Source organism: Ascidia mentula, chromosome 4, assembly GCF_947561715.1.
Source record: "Ascidia mentula chromosome 4, kaAscMent1.1, whole genome shotgun sequence".
NCBI classification, from domain to species: Eukaryota; Metazoa; Chordata; class Ascidiacea; order Phlebobranchia; family Ascidiidae; genus Ascidia; species Ascidia mentula.
Genome location: NC_138569.1, coordinates 9,277,471 through 9,299,184, shown reverse-complemented (window position 1 = coordinate 9,299,184; position 21,714 = coordinate 9,277,471). Strand labels below are relative to the sequence as shown.

Below are 21,714 nucleotides of genomic sequence, written 5' to 3'. Positions count from 1 at the left end.
CAAAGAATAATATACAAGGAAATAAAATGGCATGGGCACCGATAAAACCATAAAGGTTATCGAGTCAGGCGCCCATGTAAAGGTGATTTTCTCACGGAGAATCACCGTCTGTAGTAGAATCGCAGCCAGTCGCACTGGGAGGTGATGGGTTGCGACAAGCTGCATGTGACGAAAAAGTGGCCACGCGGCCGTGCTGGCCAAAGCAAAACCCATCGAAACGCAAACGCCAACTCGGTTCTCAGAACGTTTCCTTTGATCCACATCGACAGACCTTAACGTCCCGAGTACAGTCCAAACGTGGTGGTTTTGGTTGGAGATGGTCGGGATCGTATGGAGGTTGCGCTTGTTGAATCAACGTAGGTCTTGCTGATGGTCAATCGCACGTTGTGATGTTGGTGTGTAGCGCTCCTAGGTCTAAACAAAAATATAAAAAAAATTATAAATTAAACGTTAGGCATAACATCCTGTAAAACTAGTTGTTTTTGCTGATTTTTTTTTGACTATTCTTTTGATGAGTTGTATATTTTTCATACGTGTAGATGTCGCTAATGAGCAAAGTATCGTAGCAACATGTGAAGCCCGAAAAAATTAACTCAAATTTTGGTCGATTTTAACTTACCTAAAATGGAGGAAACCGTTGAGAGCATGCTGGAAAAAATTACTCCAGAAGCTTTAACAAGTCGGACTCACACCAATAGGCGCAAACTTCCTCCAATATTATCTGACAAAGACAAGACCATCCTCAGAGAAATCCGGGAGTTCATTGATGACGAAAACAAGAAAGTTTGTTGTTCTAGTGATGAAGTTTCACCACAAAAGTTTTTCGTATACAGGTTAGGACACTAGATACATTTGGGTTAACTTTCCTTTTGATCCGAGTAACTAAAACTTAATACCATGCAGGCTTTTTAAAATTGGAACTTTTTTCAGGGAAGCATTTGACATGATTGTAAACCATGTGACTGTGTACAAAGACATAATGTCAGACATAAAGAGAGAATATGAAGATTGCATAACAGCTCTAACCAATGGGCAAAATGAATCCACATTTTTGCAAAGAAAGATTAAATCGCTCTCTTGCCTACCTGTTACTATTGCTGGTTACAGAAGGAGAAAAGAAGAGCTTGAATACAAGTAAAATAAAAACCACATTTTGTCTGTTTGAACAATTTTAAAATTTATGCATTTTGTAAAGGTTGTTCATGTTAAAAGAAAGAAGCAAAGAACTGGAAAAACAACTTGAAGATTTAAAAAAATCTGAGGAAGAAAATGATGAAGTTGAGGAAGAGCAACAAACATTAGAAAGCCCAAAAATACGTGAAGAAAAGCGACCCATTCCTGGTGAGTTTTGAAATCATGTAGTGGATGAATGAGAGTTGTATTATATTTTATTATTTGTACATTAACAATATTATTTAAACCACTTTACTTACTTTCAATAGTAACCCAACTGCATATAGACACAGTTACAGACTGTAAAAATTTATTGCCCAAACTCTTTTCAATTGTGTTTATAAGTTAAGTACTTATTAAATGATTTCTCCATTTTAATTGCATGTTTAGGCTTATCAGTGCAACAGTGGACCGACGAAAAAACATTAACACAGGCTGTGTCTCAGCTTAAAAAGGGAATCCAAGATTTAAAACACCAGCAAAAAACTGTATATGTTCCAATGAGCAAAAAAATAGAAGTTAGTCAATTTGGATAAATTTGTAGACAAATTTTAAATAAATATGTGCAAACATCTTTGCTTCGTTCTAATATATAGCTGGGTATTGGCATTTGATTCCACTTGATAAATTTGTATTTTTCTATTACAACAAACATAAGATTGTTGTCAATATCATGCATCATCTGACAAAAAATAGTTAAAATATAAACTAAAACAAGACATGAATATTACAATCACTATTGACTCACTTTTTATAGACAGAAACATTGTTAAAAGAAAGAATGGAAGCAAAACAACTAGGAATGGATATGGGAAGGTTTCTCAGACGCAAAAACTTAAGATTACGACATGCAATAGATGCAATGAACACTTACAAGAAAAAGTGTAGGCTTGACCCTGACTTCAAACAAGGTATTTATTTTAAATGTTTTTGTTGTGTCTATGCCACCTAGAAAGTTATATTTTTTAAACTGGCAGATATCACAGAGTTCATGGCTGGGGCATTTTCACAGAATACACATTTACAGCGACAATCTTCTTGGCTCAGTGAAAATGGCCAGGTAATCAACACAATGATGTTACTGTGAGCAAAAGTTTCATATCCTTTGATGTTTGAAACTTAAACTATTCTTCTTGTGTAGTAGAATAACAAAAAATAACCTCCATAAATGTAACAGGTTCAAAAATGCATTAGAATTGTATCATCTGCCTTGAATTGTTGCAATATCATTTTTTGTTTGGGCGCCGCGATATGGTTTTCTGTGTATTTTTGCATGGACAACATTTAGATAAAAATGTAATGAAATAGTAGAATGTAAACCATCATCAGAAAATATTTTAGTTTTCAGCAGAAGAAGATGACCCTTCAAAGGAAAAGGAAGCTGAAATGATTTTAGAGTACATGGATAAATTTAATGAACTTTTTAATGAACAAGATTACCCAAAAGCTGCTATCCATGCAGCAAATAGTCCAAAAGGTGTTTTGCGAAACTCTGAGACTTTGCAAAGGTGCTTTCTTGGTATTTTGTAGCAGGTCTTATATATATATTTATATACCATTTTATGGTTCTCCCTGTTGCCTAATTCAGAATAAATACAAACTTCAGAATTTTAACAAGTGCAAATACTAAATATGTGCAAGAATGATGTCATACAAGCTAAGTAACTTTTTACCTGTGTTATTTTTCCAACAGATTTGCAGAGGTCTCAGAACACTTTTCAGGCACCCCCAGTCCTTTATTGCTATATTCAGAGGCCCTTATGCATTCTTCTACTGACAAAGACAGAAAATCTGATAAAGAAACATCAGCTATCTGCTGCAGGTAACACATAATATTTGTGTGCACATTATGTAAGTTACACTTACTGGCCAGTATGGGATGTATTGAGAAAAATGAGACTACAAATGCATTTTTGTTCATCATGATTTTGTTGATGTGTTTGTGCATACTTAAGGTGTGCCCTCAAGGGGAATAGACCAGATCTTGTCGAACATTGGATTTCCAAAGATTGTCTTACACAATCCGAAGCAATGGGTGACATGCTTGTTGCTTACAGGTATTGAATCATTATTACACAGCACTTGATATGTCAATAGCTTTACTTTTGCCAACATGGTTCAAGGTGTTGGGGTGCAAATTATGAGAATAGCTTTATGCATTAATTTATTTCCAATTTCAATATTGGTTGTAATGTCAACATAAATAAGTAAAATCACCACAATACAAAGAGCATAAAAATTTAACCGTAAGCCATATTGAAAAAAATGGTTATTACAGAAGATAAAGGGAAGAATTTCATGGAATTTCCTTGTTTTATGCTTATTTTACAGCAAAAGAAATCCACAACACAGGTCGTTATGCTTGAAAATGGCCCTCAAGTTGTACACTGAGCTTTCTTGTCATCAAGAAGTTTGTAAAACCTACTACAGACTTTTTCATTTTGGCTCTCTTCTCGATTACGCAAAGAACACCGCCATGTTTGTCAAAAGTAGGTCAACAACCTAGCAATCAAACCCTTGACTTTGTCATAAAACAAACAAGCTTTACCAGTGATTCTCAACCTGGGGTCACCAAAGTCTTCTAAAGGGGCCACAGAAATGTTTGTAATAATTGTCAACAAAAGAACTAGTTTTGTTCTGAATTAAAAGAGTTTGACAGATTTCGCTGCGATCTGTTGGTAGTGATGTTCTAATGAGTATGATCATAAGAAAACCAATAGGAATGTACGTTTGCATTACCAGCAGGAAACCACAGTTTGTTTTTCGAAAGATACATTCAACCAAAGTCAAATGATACCTTCAACGTATGTTAGAACCAAATGTTTTCACATGTATGCTAAATTGTCAACTCTTATGGATGAAAAAAGAGGACTGTTAGAAAGTCGTTAAATCGGGTCGCGAACCAAACAAGGTTGGGATGAATCACTGAGCTATACCATGTACATAGATATAAAAGTTGCATAACATCCCAGTTTTATATGTGCAAAAAAGGCCATATTATTGCAAAGCTGCAGACAGGGTGTGTACACGCACTGTTTCGACCTGTAAGGTCTCATCAGTGCAGCTGTTGAGTGGCACTGTGCTAGCTTTTACACTAGCAGGCACACTAGTCTCCACTTTGTGGTATTCCAGTTTTACTATTATCAATGCGTGCGTGTTGGTTTCTGCAGATCACATAACTTCACTAACTAAATACACGATATACTTTTAACGTTGTTGTTTCTGGGTGAAAACCCACTTGTGCAGACGACTACATTTGGCTTATCTCCACGTGCCCTGACACCAATCTTGTTGAATCGCTTTGCCGCCAACAACAGATAACCGATGAGCGAGAACAAACGAAAACCGGTTTACCACTGAGGTTAGGATATTGCATGTTTACTTTATGGTTGGATTTTTTGTTTAAATTTTGCTGAGAAAAAATAGCCGGATACCTCAGCAGAATTAGGTCGGAACATGTTCGTGGAAATTGTAACGTTTGATGTCCTATACTGGCCACTTTCACGCGAATTATTGTTTGCTTCCTAGATTTGACGAAGCCATTTCCGCACTTCTGAAAAACAAGAAAGGTCAAAGGGTGGCATATGACCTCCTTGACGACCTTTACACACGCGGACTAGTAGCGCCGAAGGACAAGGCTATCCCGAGTGTTGATGCAAACGAAACCTTACACAAAATTGTATTTGATGAGGTTGACGGTGCGCTTACTGACGCAGATGATTGCAAGTGGTCGAGGGTGGCTGACTTCTGTCTTAATCAGAACCTCGGCGAAGTCGCCGTTGAAATCAAGGCCGCTATTATTGTGAAAATGTCAGTTTGGCGCGCCTTGGAGCTAATTGCACAGCATGAAAAAGAACAATTCGACTATTACACGTGATGTGATTACGAACTTTGAATTTAAAATAAAAATCAAACGCGTTTTTAAGTTAAGTGTATTTTTACATCTGCACTGTAACAAATTCAGGTTTCGTCGCGTCTTGGTAAAGGCCGCATATCAGTATTAAATCCCAAAAATCTAGTTTTGAAGGCTATCACCATTAATACCCATACTGAGTGATTTGCTTTTTTGCCAACAACAATTCCTGTGGTCAGTGACCCATGAAGATCTACTGGTACTATTCATAGAGAAAAAAAATTGATTGCAGCTGCATCCGCCAAAACACAGCAAGGATCTGAGGAGCCTCCAGGAGGATCTTTTGTCCTATAGGATAGCAAAAACAGTCCCAGGGGGCAACCAAAGCAACTTTCCTGTGACAATTTTTTTTGCCTTTGCGTAGAAAAGGGTTAGGCATTTTTTGCAGCCCATTTAGCTAAAATAATGACTGATCGGGGGCCGAAATGACCCCTAGGGGGTGCTTTAAGCAACTATCTTGCAACTAATTTTCACCTTACTGCGTAGCCAAGAGGCGGGCCTAACATAAAATCACAAATTAAGGTATACTTCTGTGATTCAATTTTGAGCTACATCCCCTTGAACATTTTGATGGTTTTTCAACTTTTCACAGCACCCTGCACCAAACGTCTGACTGACTGAGAAGAGCAAAAAATGCACTAAAACTGCACCAAACACGCTGAAAATCGCCCTGGCTACACCACGTGACTTATTGCTCATTCAACCAGAAAACTGACCCCAATGCATCACCGGTTGCCTTGTGACGAAACTGAGACTCTCTATGACGCAGGACAAGACGGGCATTCCCCGCGGGCAAAACTATTTTAATAGAATTACTGATATGCGGTCTAAACTAGTATGACGAGGATCTAGGAATTGATCAGCAACACCTCATAACTTGTTTGTCATTTTCAAAAACATTCCTTCACCTTCAAGTTTATTTCCAAGGTCAAACAATTCAGTTTGCGCCACAAAAATTCCACTCTTAATTAAAGCACCAACAACGTTGTGGCGCAGTTAAGGCTTGCGCTGGTGTGGAGTGAACACATTGCAGTTAACCTTTCATTAATTTGAAATGAATAGGTTTGTTTGTGAAATAAAACCGAAGGGAAAACTAATTTTGTGTTTCCCTGGGCGGACGATTAAAAAACGAACGTCCCAGAACTTGGAAATCGTAGGTGAAAAAATGCGTTGGGCAGGACAAGACGTCACCCGTCTTCATTGGTTAAAACCTCGAAGTGGTCGTCATGGCGACCAGGTTTCTTTTCGTCATCGCTAAATTCTTCCCAGTCCTTCACGAAATAGACAGTATAAGCAATTTGAAAGAAAATAAAAAGATTTACAATTGTTTCATAACACAAAATACCAACAAATATGTGCTGAATTTTATGAACAGTAACAGAAAATAAATATTAATCAAATCATGATACATATTGCTGTAAATAAATAAAAAAAATAATGCAAATTATTATTTTGCTTTACAGCTAGAACTGCAGGTAAATTATGTTAAGACAAAACACAAAAACATGAATAGGAAGATTGGCTCACATCAAGATCATCACTCATCATTCCTTCCATCATGTGGTCATCTTGTTCATCGGAAGAATCTGAAACAAAACTTTCAAAGTAATTCGGGCCTAGACCTTATTTGCCACCGACGGCTAATGGCATCAATGTACAATTTTGGGGCTTGCTGTCAGTCACACAATTGGATCATGATTAGGATTAAACTAACCTTCTTCGAAAACATAAAGAGCCTTTTCATCCGAACTCGCTTTTATTTGTTCAGCTTTTCTGGATACAACCTGATTCATGATTAGTTCCAGTTTTCCCTCAAGTTTGGAAAGTCTGGTATGGGTTTGTGTTCTTACACTCATTAGCTGGTACAAGTCATTCAGTAATGGAGAAATTCCAGGATACTGTAATAAAACAACATAGTTTCATAATTTGTAGACAAAATATAAATTCAACATATCTTTGTTACACGTGCATGCTGCCTTCTGATTTGTGTTTGAAAAAGCATGACAATGGAAGCATTGGTAAGTGGTGGCAATAATGGTATTGCCAAGTTGCAGGAATGGATTTTTCATGATGAACATGTATATTTAAAAAAAGTATGCCCAATGCAACAACTTTTAAGTAGTAAATGAAGGTAAAAGACATCCATAATCAATACATATCATCAACTTACATTCATAAGGTAAGATGCATGTTGAGCTAATGTTGCTCGAAGCCACTTCACAAAAATTAAACATCTAAAAACAACGGTTATTTTTTGAATTATTGCAAATACCATTTAGCACAGGGCTGGGCAAACCTTTTGACTTATAATATTGAAAGATTAAACAAGACAGAGTTGCCTATGTTCGATTTTAAACAACAAATTAAATCAAACACTGTTACTAGTAGCAACTGAAAAGCCTTAGAATAAATAAATTGAACTAACTTGTCTGGACTCCCATGAAGTCTTTCAGTGAGCTCTTTGAGCAGGGGAATGATGTAGGAAATTGGCAGTTGTTCGACTGTGTTTTTAATCAACAAATCTCCACCATGCTGTAGGACTTGCTGAGACCACATATTTAAGAATTAAGTTCCATTACGGTAGGAAATAATAACAAACATAATTCAACTAATTAATATAAGAAAAAATGGTAAGTTTTCACTATTTACTTTTTACTTTCATTCGCCCAATTTAACACAAGACTTTTACTTCAGCAACATACTTCAACATTAAGACACTTGGAATATATACAACAAAAAACACATTTAGATCCATAAGTTTAAACATTAGACTGAACAAACTAAAAAATCTTAGCTTACATTGATGACATCTCTATCATTGCTTTGTAACCCTTGTGACAATAAGACAGCAAAGGAATCAATGCCAGATGATGCTGTGGAGTCATCAACTTTGTCAGATCTGTCCATACTCAATGCATTCATTCTTTCTTCCATTGTCAACTAAGTAAAATATTTGTTTTGTGCTTTTACATTTGTCTGATTTTCATAAAGCAGGTGTGCCTTACTGGCAGATTTTGTTGTGACCAAATGATTTTAAAAATATTGACTTAATGTTAGGTCATTTTGTTTTGAAATAATCAGCAATCCAGAAGTGTATAAATAAACCATCCTTATTTTGGGCCCAAAGGCCTGAAATCAAACAAAGTCTTCTGAATTCACAAACTTTATGGGCTAAAAATTTTTTTATGTCGCAATGCATTTTTGTTGGTCATTTTGGAACAAAAATAATGCGATATTTGTGCGTTTCAAAAGCACTACACCTTGTGGAAAATAGGACTTCAATGACAAAAAATTTTCTTCTAATAAACTATTTCTTGACACACTCCAGCTCAGGATTGGACTTTTTTCATGTATTTGTGTTCTTTTGACAAACAATGGCATAAAAGTTGGGATAACTGAACAGCAACACTAACAAACCTGTGATTCCCCAATGGATGGAAGTTTCTTTCGTTTTCGCTTTAGCTCCTTGCCTATTCCGACATGGTCAGCAGCACCAGGAACAATTGAAGACACTTCTTTGCTTTGAGCGGGAACTTTTAACTAAAACCATAGATGATATCAGAAACCATGTATAAATATCAGCAGCCTCTAAGATTCTTACAGGTGCATTTTTTAGAAACACAACCACAAACATTACTAAAATCCACAGCATTGCATAAGAACTCGCCCACACTGAATGCTAAAAGTTCTGTTGTTTTGAAGCTATTTAAACCTGCAATTAAATTATACATTTAAAGGATAAATTTTATTTCTTTACCTTAAGTTTATCTTCCTCAACTGATACCATAATTTTTGTAGGATCTTTTCTTATCAAAACTACATCAGATGATGAGTGTTCAGATAATTTCTGAAAGAATTTTAGTGCATCAGTTTCCTGAATCCCCATATCGATATATTTCTCTTTTATGGTTATAATAGTTATTGCAACATGGTTACATCATAAGAACAATGACATATTGTTTGAATATATACCTTATTTTTTTGAACAAAATGAAAATTGTTTGACATTGAATATCAAAGAAAAAAAACGTCTTTTAGAAAAAAAGATTACCGGTACTTACAATTTTTTCGAACGCAATTTTAAAAGCCGACCCATATGCAAGGTTTATCACCAATCCCTCTCTATGCGATGCATCATCAAATGATGCACTAATGACATCTAGTGGCTCAGCATCTTCAGTGCAAATTCGTATTGTGGCATTTGGCTGTAATGGCTTTTCAACTGGTCTGAAAGGGAAGCATATTGATCAAGAATGTACACTTCATCCAGCAAACATAACCAACAATATTTTCACCATAAAAAAACAAAAATCACAACAAAAGTAAAATACATTTACATTTTGGGTCAGAAGGTCAGTCATTAAAAAATAAAGTATGCCTGCCAGCAATTTTAGCAGAAAATGAGAACATACATTTTTACAAGCAAGTTACATTTCAGAACTTTTCATTATTCACATAAGAATACAAAAAAACAAAGCAACCTCACTTACCCATTAAGAGAATGTGAAAATATGACCACTGATCTGTCTTGAGTCAAGCCCAAAATATGAACAGCATCATCACGAGTTTGAGGATGCAAAACTGAAACTTGTCTTGGTTCCGATGCAAGATAAAAGGAACAAAGAGCTGTCCTTTTTTGCTTGGTTTTCTTAATTTGCCTTTCGTAAACAAACAAAAAAACTGTTAAAACATTACATATACATTTTTTTATGTTTTTAACACCAAGATTGCTAGCATATTAACATAATTTTACCAAATACAAATATTTCTTACCAAGCACTTAGAGACCGGTCATCCATTGCAGCTGATAAAAAATAAATACCATCGATGTCATCAAGTGGGGACTCCGAATCACCAACAATTTTAGGGAAATCCAAAAACGCTAAAGATGTTACCGGACTGGCATGACCCGAAAATTTCTGCATAGATGCACGTTTTACTTACACAACAAAATGAACACATGCTATCTGACATTGATTTTGTTGTACTACAAAAATTTACAACAAACAGTAAACATAATCAGTATACAGCAAAACATAATCACAAGCAGCTTTAGCAGGAGCTAACACAAACAATAGCAATATTAAAAACCAACCTTGAGCAACAGTTTGGTTTTCAAATCCCACAGTTTAATTATTCTCCCAGCAGAAATTAGAGTTTTTGCATTCGGGCCCACTTTTACGCTGTATACCTCCCGCTTGTCAGCTTTCCATTTCCTGAAAGAAAACAAACCCTGATATAAACCTATTGAGTACTAGTGTAGAAAACTTGTTGCTCTTATGGTTCAGTGATCAAAAAGTATTGTTGTGATTTTTGAGAACGTACGATTTATGGGAAGTACAATTCAACTCCCATTCAGAAATGTGTTGGTCACTGGAACATGTGTAGATCATCGAGCCATCAGAATTCCAACAAATATCATTAACCCGATCAACATGGGCCCCACTCTTCAAGAAAAAGTTACATACATGATGAAACAAGTAAGCCCACCTTTCTCATAAACGTAATGAAAAATATGTAAAAAAAAGTTAAACAAACCTTATGTGATGTAACTTGCCCGGAAATGCTGTCAAATATAAGAACATCACCAACTGCAGTTCCGAGCGCAACATACTCAAAAGTCTCAATCTCAGAGACAGTTTTCAGTTTTTTTCGTTTTCTCTTGGCTTCATTCTATGCGATCAAAATAAAAGTGACAGTAGTCATTAATTTTTTTTCATAGACATTACAAGAGTTCACTTTTCTGTTAGAAACTCACTTAATTAACAAAAAAAGCAAACAGTTAGCAGTTAAAGCAGATTTACCTGCTTTTGGTGTTGACGGATTTTCCACGACAAACAAGTGAAGGTTGCAGTAAGGTGGCTTGCAGGGGTAAATTGTTGTTTTTCCAAACCATCTTTTGCATCCCAAACATGGATAACGCCATCCAGTGAACACACAGCTAGTTTGTCATTCAAAGAAAATGACGCACAATTTCTTTCAACAGTCATTGTTACATGTTGAGAATGACAATGTCCTAACATGGATAAGTACAGCGAGCATTAGTCTTCGTAGCATGGATTAGTCTCCGTATTTATTTAATTTAGCGGTAAGATTAGCAAAGAATTAATTCACAAATTAACGCTTGTTGCAGTTAAACAGCGTATTGTACATAGATGTGCATTTCATCACAGTAAATATATTAATAACTAATCAGCACGAAAATAAATAAAAACATTATACACATAAAAACCTAACCAATTCGTGTTCGTGAAATCTTGTCTCTGACTTTCTCTCAAATATACGCACGTGTATTGAAAAGCGAAAAACAAATTATTTTATCCGTACCTCCAGAATAATTTTTCTTATTTTTTATGGAAATCTGTTACGCCATGAAATAAAAGTAGAACAATCAATTATATGTGTATTTGAATCAAACTGCAAAATTTCTAGAATAAAATGCAGCTTAGTGATTCTGAAGATATATAAATTGTTGAAGATGTGTTAACAGCAAATGCACATCTACATGCGGTTGAAGTTTAGGCGTTCTCATACCCATGTTGTTTCTAATCGCGCTGCTGAAATACTAACTGTTCGCGTGAGCAAGTGTCATCGATTAACGAATTGGGAATGTTTGTTCCTTGCTTTTTGCGAATAGCGATATTTTTTTAACCTATTTACGCACATGTTGTGGTTTAGCAAATAGAGCACATTTAATCCAAACTAACCTTGAATTGCTGTCGACTTCATAGTTGTAAAACATGATAGACATGAATAAAAATACAGTGTTAGCAATAGCGGGTGTATGTGGGACAGCTTTTATCAGCTACTGCATTTACTTTGACCGAAAACGACGAAATGATCCAGACTTTCGAAGAAAACTAAAAGAAAGTGAGTGTTCTTAATTGTTATATTAGTATAGACACTTGTAAAAATGCATGTCACTAAATTCAGACTTATTGGTTTTTTCAACAACAAAAAAAAATCTTTTTTACTTCAGGGCGACAGAAACAGCAAAGTGAAACAACTACCTCAGGATCAAGTTCAACAGTATTACATTTCATCCCAAATTGTTTGCACTAATTTACAAATTATCTTGTATTCTTTCAGCTTCCAGACTTACGAGATGTTGAAGCTGTCCAAAAGTTTTTTATCGAAGAGGTTCAAAGGGGAGAAGAGTTGCTTGGACAAGGAAATTACCAGGAGGCAGTTGAACATCTCACAAATGCAGTAGCAGTATGTGGTCAACCTCAACAATTGTTGCAGATCCTTCAACAAACTTTACCCCAGCCAGTTTTTGCCATGCTATTGGAGAGACTTCCATCCATCAGCCAGGTATACCTAACAGCCATTGCCTATCATTCCATGCTTATTGATAAGATATACATATGCTGATTTTCAGCAGGTGAATAATAATATATATGTTTTAATTTGAAAAAAACTTAATTTTTATGGCAGACCGTGACAGTTGTTTTAACACAAAAACTTTACTAGAACATATAATGTTGCAAATTTGCAATAATGATTTGTAACACATGTAAACCTACTGAATAGCGGTGAGCTTATTTTGTAGTCCTGGCAGATAGCTTGCAGTTATAATTTATTAGTTCCCCAAACCAGTATTTCCTAAATGGGTGAATGGTTCACACCAGTGTAAAGTAAAAACGTTATATTTGGTAATATCTATTTTGTATCCAACTGCTATTGGCTCATATCCGGCTGGTAATTATACTGCCTGTATTGTCCTCCTGACATAAATTTTCTCTGATAAAGTTTTGCATAATTTTCAATATGAGATACATTGTTCAAACTTGGGGTGGACAAAACTAAAAAAGGTTTTGAAGCACCGTTCTAAACAATATCTAGTGCCAGAATATGTTAAATTGCAGTGAGACAATTGTGTATATTTATTTAAACAAAGTATCTTATTCAGTTATTTGTGGTTTTCATTGTCACCTCTAGACTCTATTACATAACCTAAACATTTGTATATATTTAGCTGTGACCTGGAAAATTAACTAAACTTTCGAATGTTGTAAATGTCTGGTGCTTATAAGCCCGCAAATCAAATTTACATGTTTCTCTTTGATGCAGAAACTGTCTGCTGCTAATCCGAACATGCCAGAAAAAAAGGCAGGTGATGCACCTAGTTCCGCCACAATCACTGATGTTGATGATTTAGAATGATTCAACACTTTTTCTGTTGTCAGAAATAATATTTTATGAAGACTGCATTGTGGCAGTCAAACAGGTCCACAACGTCACATATGCATTTAAATGCATTATTACCCCTTTTTGACAACGTAGCATGAAAATTGTGTTTGCCTATTCTTTTTCCCTGATAACTGCAAATAATTTGTAATAAACTGTAAAAAACAATTGTGGTTTTCGAGAAATAGCACAAACCAGATTGATATAACAGCAATAGACTGAAGGTTTATATAAAAACTGGAACTTGACTATAATAAAAACTGGAACTTGACTGTTTCATTTACTTTGGTTGGAAATGGCACAAAAATGACAATGTTTTGATGTGATACTTCAGGTGATTTAAATTTTTTGGTGGAGTACCAAGATGTGAGACAGCTATTTAACATATTAGATTTACAAACAAACACAAAAAATCACTATTTAGACTTCGCAGTTAAGCAGCTTTATGACACACACAAAAATAAACATCATCTGAAGCTATCTTTGCTTTTTGGATTTGATAGCTTTTGTACTGCTGGTTGTCTTTTTACTTGGACCACTTTTAAAAAAGTTTGCAAATGTTTCTGAGAGGTCTGGCATCTGACTTTGGCCCGGGTTAAACATTTTCATTGACTCTTCCATCTCTTTCCTGACCTCTGGGTCTGATGTGTTCATCATTTTAGGTAAGACAACCAATATCAGCATGGGCAACACCATCATTAACACCTAAAAAGTATACATGAGTGTATCTTTAAAACTAAACATCCTATGAAATGACAGTGGTAGTTAAATTTGGAGAGGATTGGTGTAAAAAACTGATGTTTACAAAGCCACTTGGTATTCCCAAAAGACTAGGTTTAGGCATTTATTATTTACCATGGGGTTTTTGAGCATGTCAAAAATGCTAAATTTCTCCCGCTCCTGGAAGTATTTGGTCAGGCCAATGGGTTTCGCATCAATTGGATATTTTAGCAACGAAACAGCACTTGGCTTTATGTTGTTCAACTTTCTGGCACGAACATTTCCCTTGGATGAGAGTTCAACTCGTATAGGCTCGAAAAAGTATGCAGGAGATACAATGTCCAGAACATATGAACCCGTTGGCACATTATGAACAATGAAGGAACCATCACTCCTGACAAAGAATAGGTACTGATATGTTATGGAGATCATGCAGATGCAGTAACGTATGAAAAATGCTCGTTAGTCCAAAGAATCAGTGGTTGCCAAATATATCTGCGCAAATTATCAACTTTCCAATCTGGCCATTGTCTACAGTTATGGAGCACATTTAGTGTCAGTGAACTACTTACTTTAGTTTTGGGGTATTTCTGCTCATAATGCCGAAAAATTAAAAATGTTACACATTTCCGGTATTTATTTGCCTAAACAGGAATCATTATCGTGGTGATGAATTATTCAAACAAGACACATATATTTAAAAACTTACAGTTTAGGTTCACACCAAACCTACCTAATGAAGCCCTTGTACAATCCATCGTCAACCAAAACGTGTGTATCTTCTAAGGATTTTCTACTTGGAAGGGATACTCTTCCTTCTATTTTAAATCCTGAGCACACAGACGCAAATACCAACAAAAATCCAAAAGTAACGTTGCTGTTCATTGTCGTTTGTCGTTGTCCAAAATCCAAATGTCGATTTAACATTAAATTGTCACAAATGAATGAAAAAGGATTTGTGCTACAATGAAACCATCAGAGCGTAAACAAATAAATTATGTTGTTTTTGAGGGTGATGACTTTTTGATAATTTTATAAAATAAATAGATTTATGGCATCAACTCTCTAACAAACGCCTAAATTTCGAAACAGTTGTATTGTCTAACTTAATAAATTCGGGTTAGTATTCCGAGGTGGCCTTTGAACCAAGAAACCGATCAAATTTACGAAGGGTAGTTTAATTGGCTGTGACGCAACAATCTTTCACAAACATCTTTGTGATACATTAATCTGTGTGACTTCGTATATTCATAAATTTAAGCCAGTGATTCCCAACCTTTTTGTGGTTGCGTACCATATTGGAGGTAAACAATTTCGACGCGTACCACCTAGTTGAGTGTTACTAAGTTACCTAGGGGATGAAGTAACAAACATTTTGGGATCACTTACGGTTTTTCCAATTCGAACTAGGCCTATATCCGTAAATTACGGAAAGGTGCTCGCGTACCACCCAGAATGCAGTCGCGTACCATTAGTGGTGCGTGTACCACCGGTTGGAAAACACTGATCTATTTCTCTTGGACATCTTTTTTAAAATTATTTTTTGCGCGACCTTCTGGTAAACTACTGAATTCGTGTAGTTCGGTATTTGAGACCAAAAAATTAGATCGAGAAGCCCTGCTTTAACCAGATGCACGTAAATGAAATCGTACAAAAGCAAACATTAGCGAATTTAGCGCACCAATAACGATCTTAGAACAGATTTATTATGTCGCTTAATTTGCAGTGAAAGTGCGTTTTTTTTTCAGTCAATTTATAACGTCAATAAATTTTCGAGCCAAAATCGTAAAAAACGCTAATAGTGGGCCAGCACAGAAAAGCGTTGCCGTCGTAAAACCTTTTATTCGGATTCGAGCTTGAACTCACACATTTATGTCTTAATTTCACTTTCTTCGTTCACACAAATGGTTGCTATCTGTGATCTGCGAATAAATTTACATGCTTCAATAAGACTAGGAGACAAAATTGTAGAATTTGTGATTACTATATTTGCATTGTTGTAACAAAAACACTTTCATTCAGGCTCATACGTCTGTGGCGTAACAATCACGTTCCGTGTTCCGTATACCTTTTATCTTACAGAAGGTCGGCATATTAACAATCAACTAATATTACGTAACCAACTAACCAAACTGTCACTACTATCATTTACATGGTCACGTAATGAAGAGAACACTAAGCAATGTCGCAAGCACGCACGAAACAATAATAATGATTCACAATGTGACCCCCGTCAAGTTTTGTGCATGTTTAATTCCAATACTTGCAAAGTTGTGTTAAATACTGTACCTCATAATGCCACATGGCCCAACCATGTTGTTGTTGTTGCTGGCGATATGCTTTCGAAAATATGTGACAATGTGTAACAAAGACGTACTGAACCTACAGAATCTTACAAGATTGATTTTGTTATACGTCACAAGCCAATCAGACCACGCAAAAATATATTTTCGCAATCAGTCATTACGTCACAATATTGTCATTACGGTAATCAGGTTATAATATTAGCATCTCTATTGCCAGCATACAAAGTTTATTTCTACTCACACTAAATACGTTATACGTCGTTGTATGTACCTTGCAAAGTTTAAATAGAATACAACGCCAAATCAGGCACTTCGCGGCAACAGTCGAGCGTGGGTCGAGAGGTTAGCGTGAGTAATTACAATGACACCACGTATATGACTGTGTTAGCATCAGAAGGCACAGTGACGCAAATATAGTGACAATCAGTATTTATTCGCAAGCGGCGGCTCGTATGAATGCGAGTAGATTTGTATGATCAACTGCGACAATGTCGGCACCGTTGTCAAATGTAGCAAGACGCTTCTCATCAACAGTCAGCTGGCAGAGAAGTAAATACAGGTATATATTGCGACTCACGAAAAAGTAAAGATCCGGATCGAGCTTGTGGACAAATCACGGGTGATTTAAGTTGTCAGGGCGTAGCCAGCCCGAAGTTTTGGTGGGGTCCAGCTGCTTTGTAGGTTTCAGCGAGTAAAAGTTTTTGACTTAAACATCGCCTCACGCATCAGAAAATGATAAAGCGTGCTTGTTTTTACAAACATTTAGTCAAGCGTACTGTTTGAAAAACCTAAATTTACAAGTTCCTATTGTAGAAATTTGGGAGGGGTTGACCCTGTTGGCCACTCCCTGACTACGCCTATGTTTGTACTGTCCAAATAATCAATGTTAGCTCCCTTGCTTGTTTTTAAAAATAACTTTGTTCGGTTCGCGCATTTTCCACAGACAAACAAACCTTGCGAGCATGCGGTGGTACTTTATTTGCGAATTTAACCGAATCTAACACAGCTTACGTTGATTTTTAAAGGCATTTTCGACCAGTGCAGTTGAGATGGCGCGACAACAACCTTCAAGGGCAGGTGGATGGTTCTGTTTTCTTTAACGTCATGGCATCATTTACGCACCGGTTTTTAGCAAAGTAAGTGAGTTTTGACGACGATTGTTCGCTCCTAGCACAACAAGAACAACTTATCTTTTTAACAGACACGTAAGAGATGACACAATTTTGCCACAGCTGACAGCAAGTGATCTCAAATACAAGTAGGTATATCGGCTAGTGTAATAAGCTGCATTTATGTATCATCACGTACGTTGCAGGAGACCTCTGTCTTACCCCGAACCAGTGATGGCTGGATTCGCAACGAGCGATGTGACACCAACGAGTTTGAAAATACATGTTGCGTTTTTTGGCATTGAAACCTTTGACGTAACCAAAGACGACAACGACGAAGTGCAGTTGGATTTAGACAGATTTGAGTCGGAGGCTTCTGTTGTTGGGACTCAAAAAGTTGGATTTAAGCGTTTTCAAGGAAAGTCCGAGGTTATGGTTCCTGATGTCACACGACTTGTGTTCGAGAATTATAATTGTACGGCTTGAAAGTGGAGAATGGCGTATAATCAGTCATTTTGCATTTGTTTTTGCTTACAACAATAAAATTTTGTTCATTGTTATCTGGTTCTGTTTGCTTTAAACTTAGAAACTTTCCGGTTGACATTTTGTTGATGGGAAGATGTTGCTGTCGATTTGTGTTCAACAACTCTTTCCAACAACGCTGTGTTCTGACAGAAATAAAGCACATATTTAGTTTGTCTGCATACCTTTAGAAACACTTTCGGATAATAGGTATCATATTTACCATTTGATTTATGTTTGATTTATTTGTTTCTGTCTTGTTCTTGCCAATGTCACCTGGTGTTGTATCATCAATGGGTTTCTACACAACAACTTTTGTTAACTGTTTTAAATCATAAAATAACAACTTTACCGCTTATCACATTTGGTGTGCTGTAACAACAGCACAGACACACATCATAATCAACAAAATGTTCTATTTTCTATTTAAATAGCTTCTTTATAACTCAGCAAGCTATAACTAACTAGAAAAGAACATAGTTGTACCGAAGTGTTTACTGGTGATGTGTGCTTGAATCTGATGCAAAGGGGTTTTGTTTGACTTTCAGAGTTTGTGGGTTCCATTTTCCAAGAAACCCTTTTTTTCGCCTTTTCTTCTGGTTGCGCAGAAGTATAGTTTCTGATGAACACAAAATAATGTATTTGCACATATTGACAGTGTTCTAAGAATAAAAAGACTGGCCCATACTGTTATTAACACGCAAATAAAAACACATTAAACATTGAATAAAAATAGTGGCGCAGAAGTGCCGTTCACATTGAGTTGTGGTTGTTGCTGTTGTATGGACAGCCATTCCATCAGCAGGAGACGATACCTGTCTCCCGCTAACGCAAGGATTTGTCGCTCACTAAACATAACCTTGTGAGTCGGGTGGTGAAGTAGGTGTTACCACACTTCCGATTTTGGCGATCGTTGGTGCTCAGCGATGCGCGTTTACAAGTTTCGAGATGTTTGTCTGATGTAGGTTTTCTGCGTTTTGCGTTGCGTTGTCCGCCTCTGGTGGTGTGCGGCCGATAACAAAATGACGACACCACCCCCGCGAACCTTATCTGTGACGTCGGTCAGGTCAGCTCCTTATAATAATAATAGAGCTACACCAACCCCGTCATTCAAACTGATAATGGCATAAGTTCTTGCCGAAACGTTTTTCAAACATGACAATGTTAATAACAGTATGGGCTAGACTTTTTATTCTCAAAATAATGAGTAAATCCGTGATTTGTTTTCTTTGACAGTGTTTGTCCAACAAAATTTATAAAGGAAACCTTACCCAGGTTCAGCCTCATTCACTTCTAGTTTTTCAAGCTCTTTTAATTGTGTCATGAGGTTTTCATTTCCATGCTGGAGCAAAAAATACCAACAATGTTTTTAACCTAAACTTCAATAATTTCCTAACAATTAGAAAAATAAAAAAATGTTTGACTCTTTGCATGTTGTCAGGATTTACCTGCTGTGGTTGTATGCTAACTGAGGGTGGTTTCATTCTTCTGTCTCCTTCTTTCATTTTACTAATTCTTTTACACCTACTCGGGTGGAGGTAGTTTTCGGGCACCTTCTACATGCATTAAAGTTGTGTTTTTTTATTGTTATGAAGGTATTTGGGAAGTTTTGAACAAAAAAATGTGTTACATTCAGTTTAATTAAAAAGATCATGTAACAAACCTCTTTAATTTCAACTGTCTTGTGAGAATTTTCTCCTTCTGATAAAACCTCATGAGAAAATTCAGTCTTCTTTTCAAGGTTCCTTAATGTTTTGTTTAAATCTTCCAAATTTTGGTTAACCATTTGCAAGCGATGGTGAATAATTTTTTGACCCTAGGCAAAGATATCTGCGGTTATATATTTTCAGAACACTAAAAAGCACAGTTAGCAGATTGCACATCTGGCAATTTAACCCAACATAAGGGCCATATCTTTAATAAAAATGATACTTGTTGACGAGAATAGAGAAATACAATCATTTTTTTACATAATACCTGAGAACATGTTGCTTCTGCAAACCAAGAATCACCAAGATGAACAAGTAGTTCATTTGTATGTACCAGTTTGCCTGGCATAAATGCAATTGGTCCAAAAGGTACCTATTACAAATATTTGAATTAAAAAAAATGAAATTATATCCAGTAAGATTCTGTGACAGAAAAATGCCTCATGTAAAAGTAAACTATTTCATGGTGTCTTCATTTAATGTCATACCATGACATCATGTGTCATCTTTTGTGGAAGTGTTGTAAGGTGGTCACTGAGACTCTTGTAACCATTTGCAACATTTTTCCTGTCAAATTTAATTAAATGTTGAATAATGCAGAGAATAGCAAAATACCAACCAACATACACAAAAAAGTCAAAGTTATGGTCTTTGTATCAAAAGTACAAAATTTTTAACATTTTTTAACAACTTACCAGTGTTGTATTTGTTTTTTTACTTCGAACTGGGCCTGCGTATGTGCAGAGTTTAAACGATCAGCCATATCATAAGATTACTGTAGCTAAACAGCATTCAAGGGAAAAACGTGGAAAAAATAATGTGTTGCAAGAATAAAACTACAGATCGCAAAGCAGTCTCTTGTTAGATTTTACGATACAAACGAAAGAAAAGCACAACGCATGTTATCACTGTAGGGACCACCCTCATTCTGGCAGAATTCTGGCAGAATAATTTTGAGAATTTGCCACATTTTGCAAGGTACAACAGGCATTTACTCAAAAATTGGTTTCTTTTGGATTAGAATCAAATTACAGAGATGAGCAAGCATTTCAAACCTCAAAAAACATTTAAACAAATTTTTTCGCAGCTGTATCAATCAAAAAAATCGCGAATTAAAAAGATCGCCTGGTTTTGCGATTCAGCATAATGGCGGCATGCAAAAAACTTCCCTAATACAAAGAATTCTGCTCGGCGTTCTTGCAATAGGTGCCAATATTGACCAACATCACGAGAACGGAAATTTAATGCTCTACCACATGCAATTAACAAATTTGAAATTAAGGTGCCGGATGACCTTCAAATCGCCCATCGAAGACGACCCGCTTTTTGCGAATCAGCAGCATAATGGCGTAATGTCGGCATGCGAAAAACTTCCCTATTGAAACAATTCTGCTCGGCGTTCTTGCAATAGGTGCCAATATTGACCAACATCACGAGAACGGAAATTTAATGCTCTACCACATGCAATTAACAAATTTGAAATTAAGGTGCCGGATGACCTTCAAATCGCCCATCGAAGACGACCCGCTTTTTGCGAATCAGCAGCATAATGGCGTAATGTCGGCATGCGAAAAACTTCCCTATTGAAACAATTCTGCTCGCCGTTCTTGCAAAAGGTGCCAATATTGACCAATATCACGAGAACGGAAATTTAATGCTCTACCACATGCAATTAACAAATTTGAAATTAACGTGCCGGATGACCTTCAAATCGCCCATCGAAGACGACCCGCTTTTTGCGAATCAGCAGCATAATGGCGTAATGTCGGCATGCGAAAAACTTCCCTATTGAAACAATTCTGCTCGGCGTTCTTGCAAAAGGTGCCAATATTGACCAACATCACGAGAACGGAAATTTAATGCTCTACCACATGCAATTAACAAATTTGAAATTAAGGTGCCGGATGACCTTCAAATCGCCCATCGAAAACGACCCGCTTTTTGCGAATCAGCATATCATAATGGCGTAATGTCGGCATGCGAAAAACTTCCCTATTGAAACAATTCTGCTCGGCGTTCTTGCAAAAGGTGCCAATAAAAGATTCAATTTTGTGCTTCATCCCCTTGAACAT

The 21,714-nt window shown here is 36.3% G+C and overlaps 6 protein-coding genes across 7 annotated transcripts; 3 read left to right on the top strand and 3 right to left on the bottom strand.

Moving 5' to 3' along the window:
* Nucleotides 1-561: 561 nt before the first annotated feature.
* LOC145898918 (clathrin heavy chain linker domain-containing protein 1-like) lies at nucleotides 562-5,082 on the top strand. Its single transcript, XM_082987588.1, has 12 exons — nucleotides 562-833; nucleotides 931-1,134; nucleotides 1,196-1,341; nucleotides 1,564-1,691; nucleotides 1,931-2,084; nucleotides 2,151-2,233; nucleotides 2,515-2,681; nucleotides 2,867-2,995; nucleotides 3,129-3,230; nucleotides 3,505-3,662; nucleotides 4,420-4,534; nucleotides 4,702-5,082. The coding sequence occupies exons 1-12, from the start codon at nucleotides 625-627 to the stop codon at nucleotides 5,048-5,050; spliced, it is 1,944 nt and encodes a 647-aa protein (XP_082843714.1). The 5' UTR covers nucleotides 562-624; the 3' UTR covers nucleotides 5,051-5,082.
* Nucleotides 5,083-6,018: 936 nt separating this feature from the next.
* LOC145897092 (WD repeat-containing protein 43-like) lies at nucleotides 6,019-11,098 on the bottom strand. The gene is made up of 15 exons (XM_082985264.1): nucleotides 10,891-11,098; nucleotides 10,625-10,759; nucleotides 10,412-10,533; nucleotides 10,182-10,302; nucleotides 9,860-10,005; nucleotides 9,577-9,744; nucleotides 9,148-9,313; nucleotides 8,844-8,933; nucleotides 8,504-8,626; nucleotides 7,886-8,026; nucleotides 7,512-7,630; nucleotides 7,257-7,320; nucleotides 6,801-6,984; nucleotides 6,614-6,672; nucleotides 6,019-6,357 (listed from the first exon to the last, which is right to left on the bottom strand). The coding sequence occupies exons 1-15, from the start codon at nucleotides 11,074-11,076 to the stop codon at nucleotides 6,274-6,276; spliced, it is 1,908 nt and encodes a 635-aa protein (XP_082841390.1). The 5' UTR covers nucleotides 11,077-11,098; the 3' UTR covers nucleotides 6,019-6,273.
* Nucleotides 11,099-11,790: 692 nt separating this feature from the next.
* Nucleotides 11,791-13,299, top strand: LOC145897094 (mitochondrial import receptor subunit TOM20 homolog). The gene is made up of 4 exons (XM_082985267.1): nucleotides 11,791-11,956; nucleotides 12,066-12,115; nucleotides 12,176-12,400; nucleotides 13,160-13,299. The coding sequence occupies exons 1-4, from the start codon at nucleotides 11,827-11,829 to the stop codon at nucleotides 13,250-13,252; spliced, it is 498 nt and encodes a 165-aa protein (XP_082841393.1). The 5' UTR covers nucleotides 11,791-11,826; the 3' UTR covers nucleotides 13,253-13,299.
* A 128-nt stretch (nucleotides 13,300-13,427) lies between these two features.
* Nucleotides 13,428-14,953, bottom strand: LOC145897093 (endoplasmic reticulum membrane protein complex subunit 7-like). Its single transcript, XM_082985266.1, has 3 exons — nucleotides 14,730-14,953; nucleotides 14,132-14,390; nucleotides 13,428-13,981 (listed from the first exon to the last, which is right to left on the bottom strand). The coding sequence occupies exons 1-3, from the start codon at nucleotides 14,921-14,923 to the stop codon at nucleotides 13,754-13,756; spliced, it is 681 nt and encodes a 226-aa protein (XP_082841392.1). The 5' UTR covers nucleotides 14,924-14,953; the 3' UTR covers nucleotides 13,428-13,753.
* Nucleotides 14,954-16,724: 1,771 nt separating this feature from the next.
* On the top strand, nucleotides 16,725-17,897 carry LOC145898797 (uncharacterized). Its single transcript, XM_082987416.1, has 4 exons — nucleotides 16,725-16,861; nucleotides 17,328-17,438; nucleotides 17,504-17,560; nucleotides 17,618-17,897. Exons 1-4 carry the CDS (start codon nucleotides 16,791-16,793, stop codon nucleotides 17,895-17,897), a joined length of 519 nt encoding a protein of 172 aa, XP_082843542.1. The 5' UTR covers nucleotides 16,725-16,790.
* A 44-nt stretch (nucleotides 17,898-17,941) lies between these two features.
* On the bottom strand, nucleotides 17,942-20,513 carry LOC145898796 (uncharacterized). Of its 2 annotated transcripts, none has more exons than XM_082987414.1 (9): nucleotides 20,338-20,513; nucleotides 20,131-20,209; nucleotides 19,911-20,015; nucleotides 19,597-19,749; nucleotides 19,382-19,489; nucleotides 19,205-19,275; nucleotides 18,420-18,552; nucleotides 18,157-18,234; nucleotides 17,942-18,079 (listed from the first exon to the last, which is right to left on the bottom strand). In XM_082987414.1, the coding sequence occupies exons 1-9, from the start codon at nucleotides 20,403-20,405 to the stop codon at nucleotides 17,969-17,971; spliced, it is 906 nt and encodes a 301-aa protein (XP_082843540.1). In that variant the 5' UTR covers nucleotides 20,406-20,513; the 3' UTR covers nucleotides 17,942-17,968. The 2 variants fall into 2 exon arrangements, with proteins under 2 accessions (XP_082843540.1, XP_082843541.1); XM_082987415.1 differs by having other exon boundaries at nucleotides 19,205-19,284; nucleotides 19,385-19,489.
* Nucleotides 20,514-21,714: the final 1,201 nt, after the last annotated feature.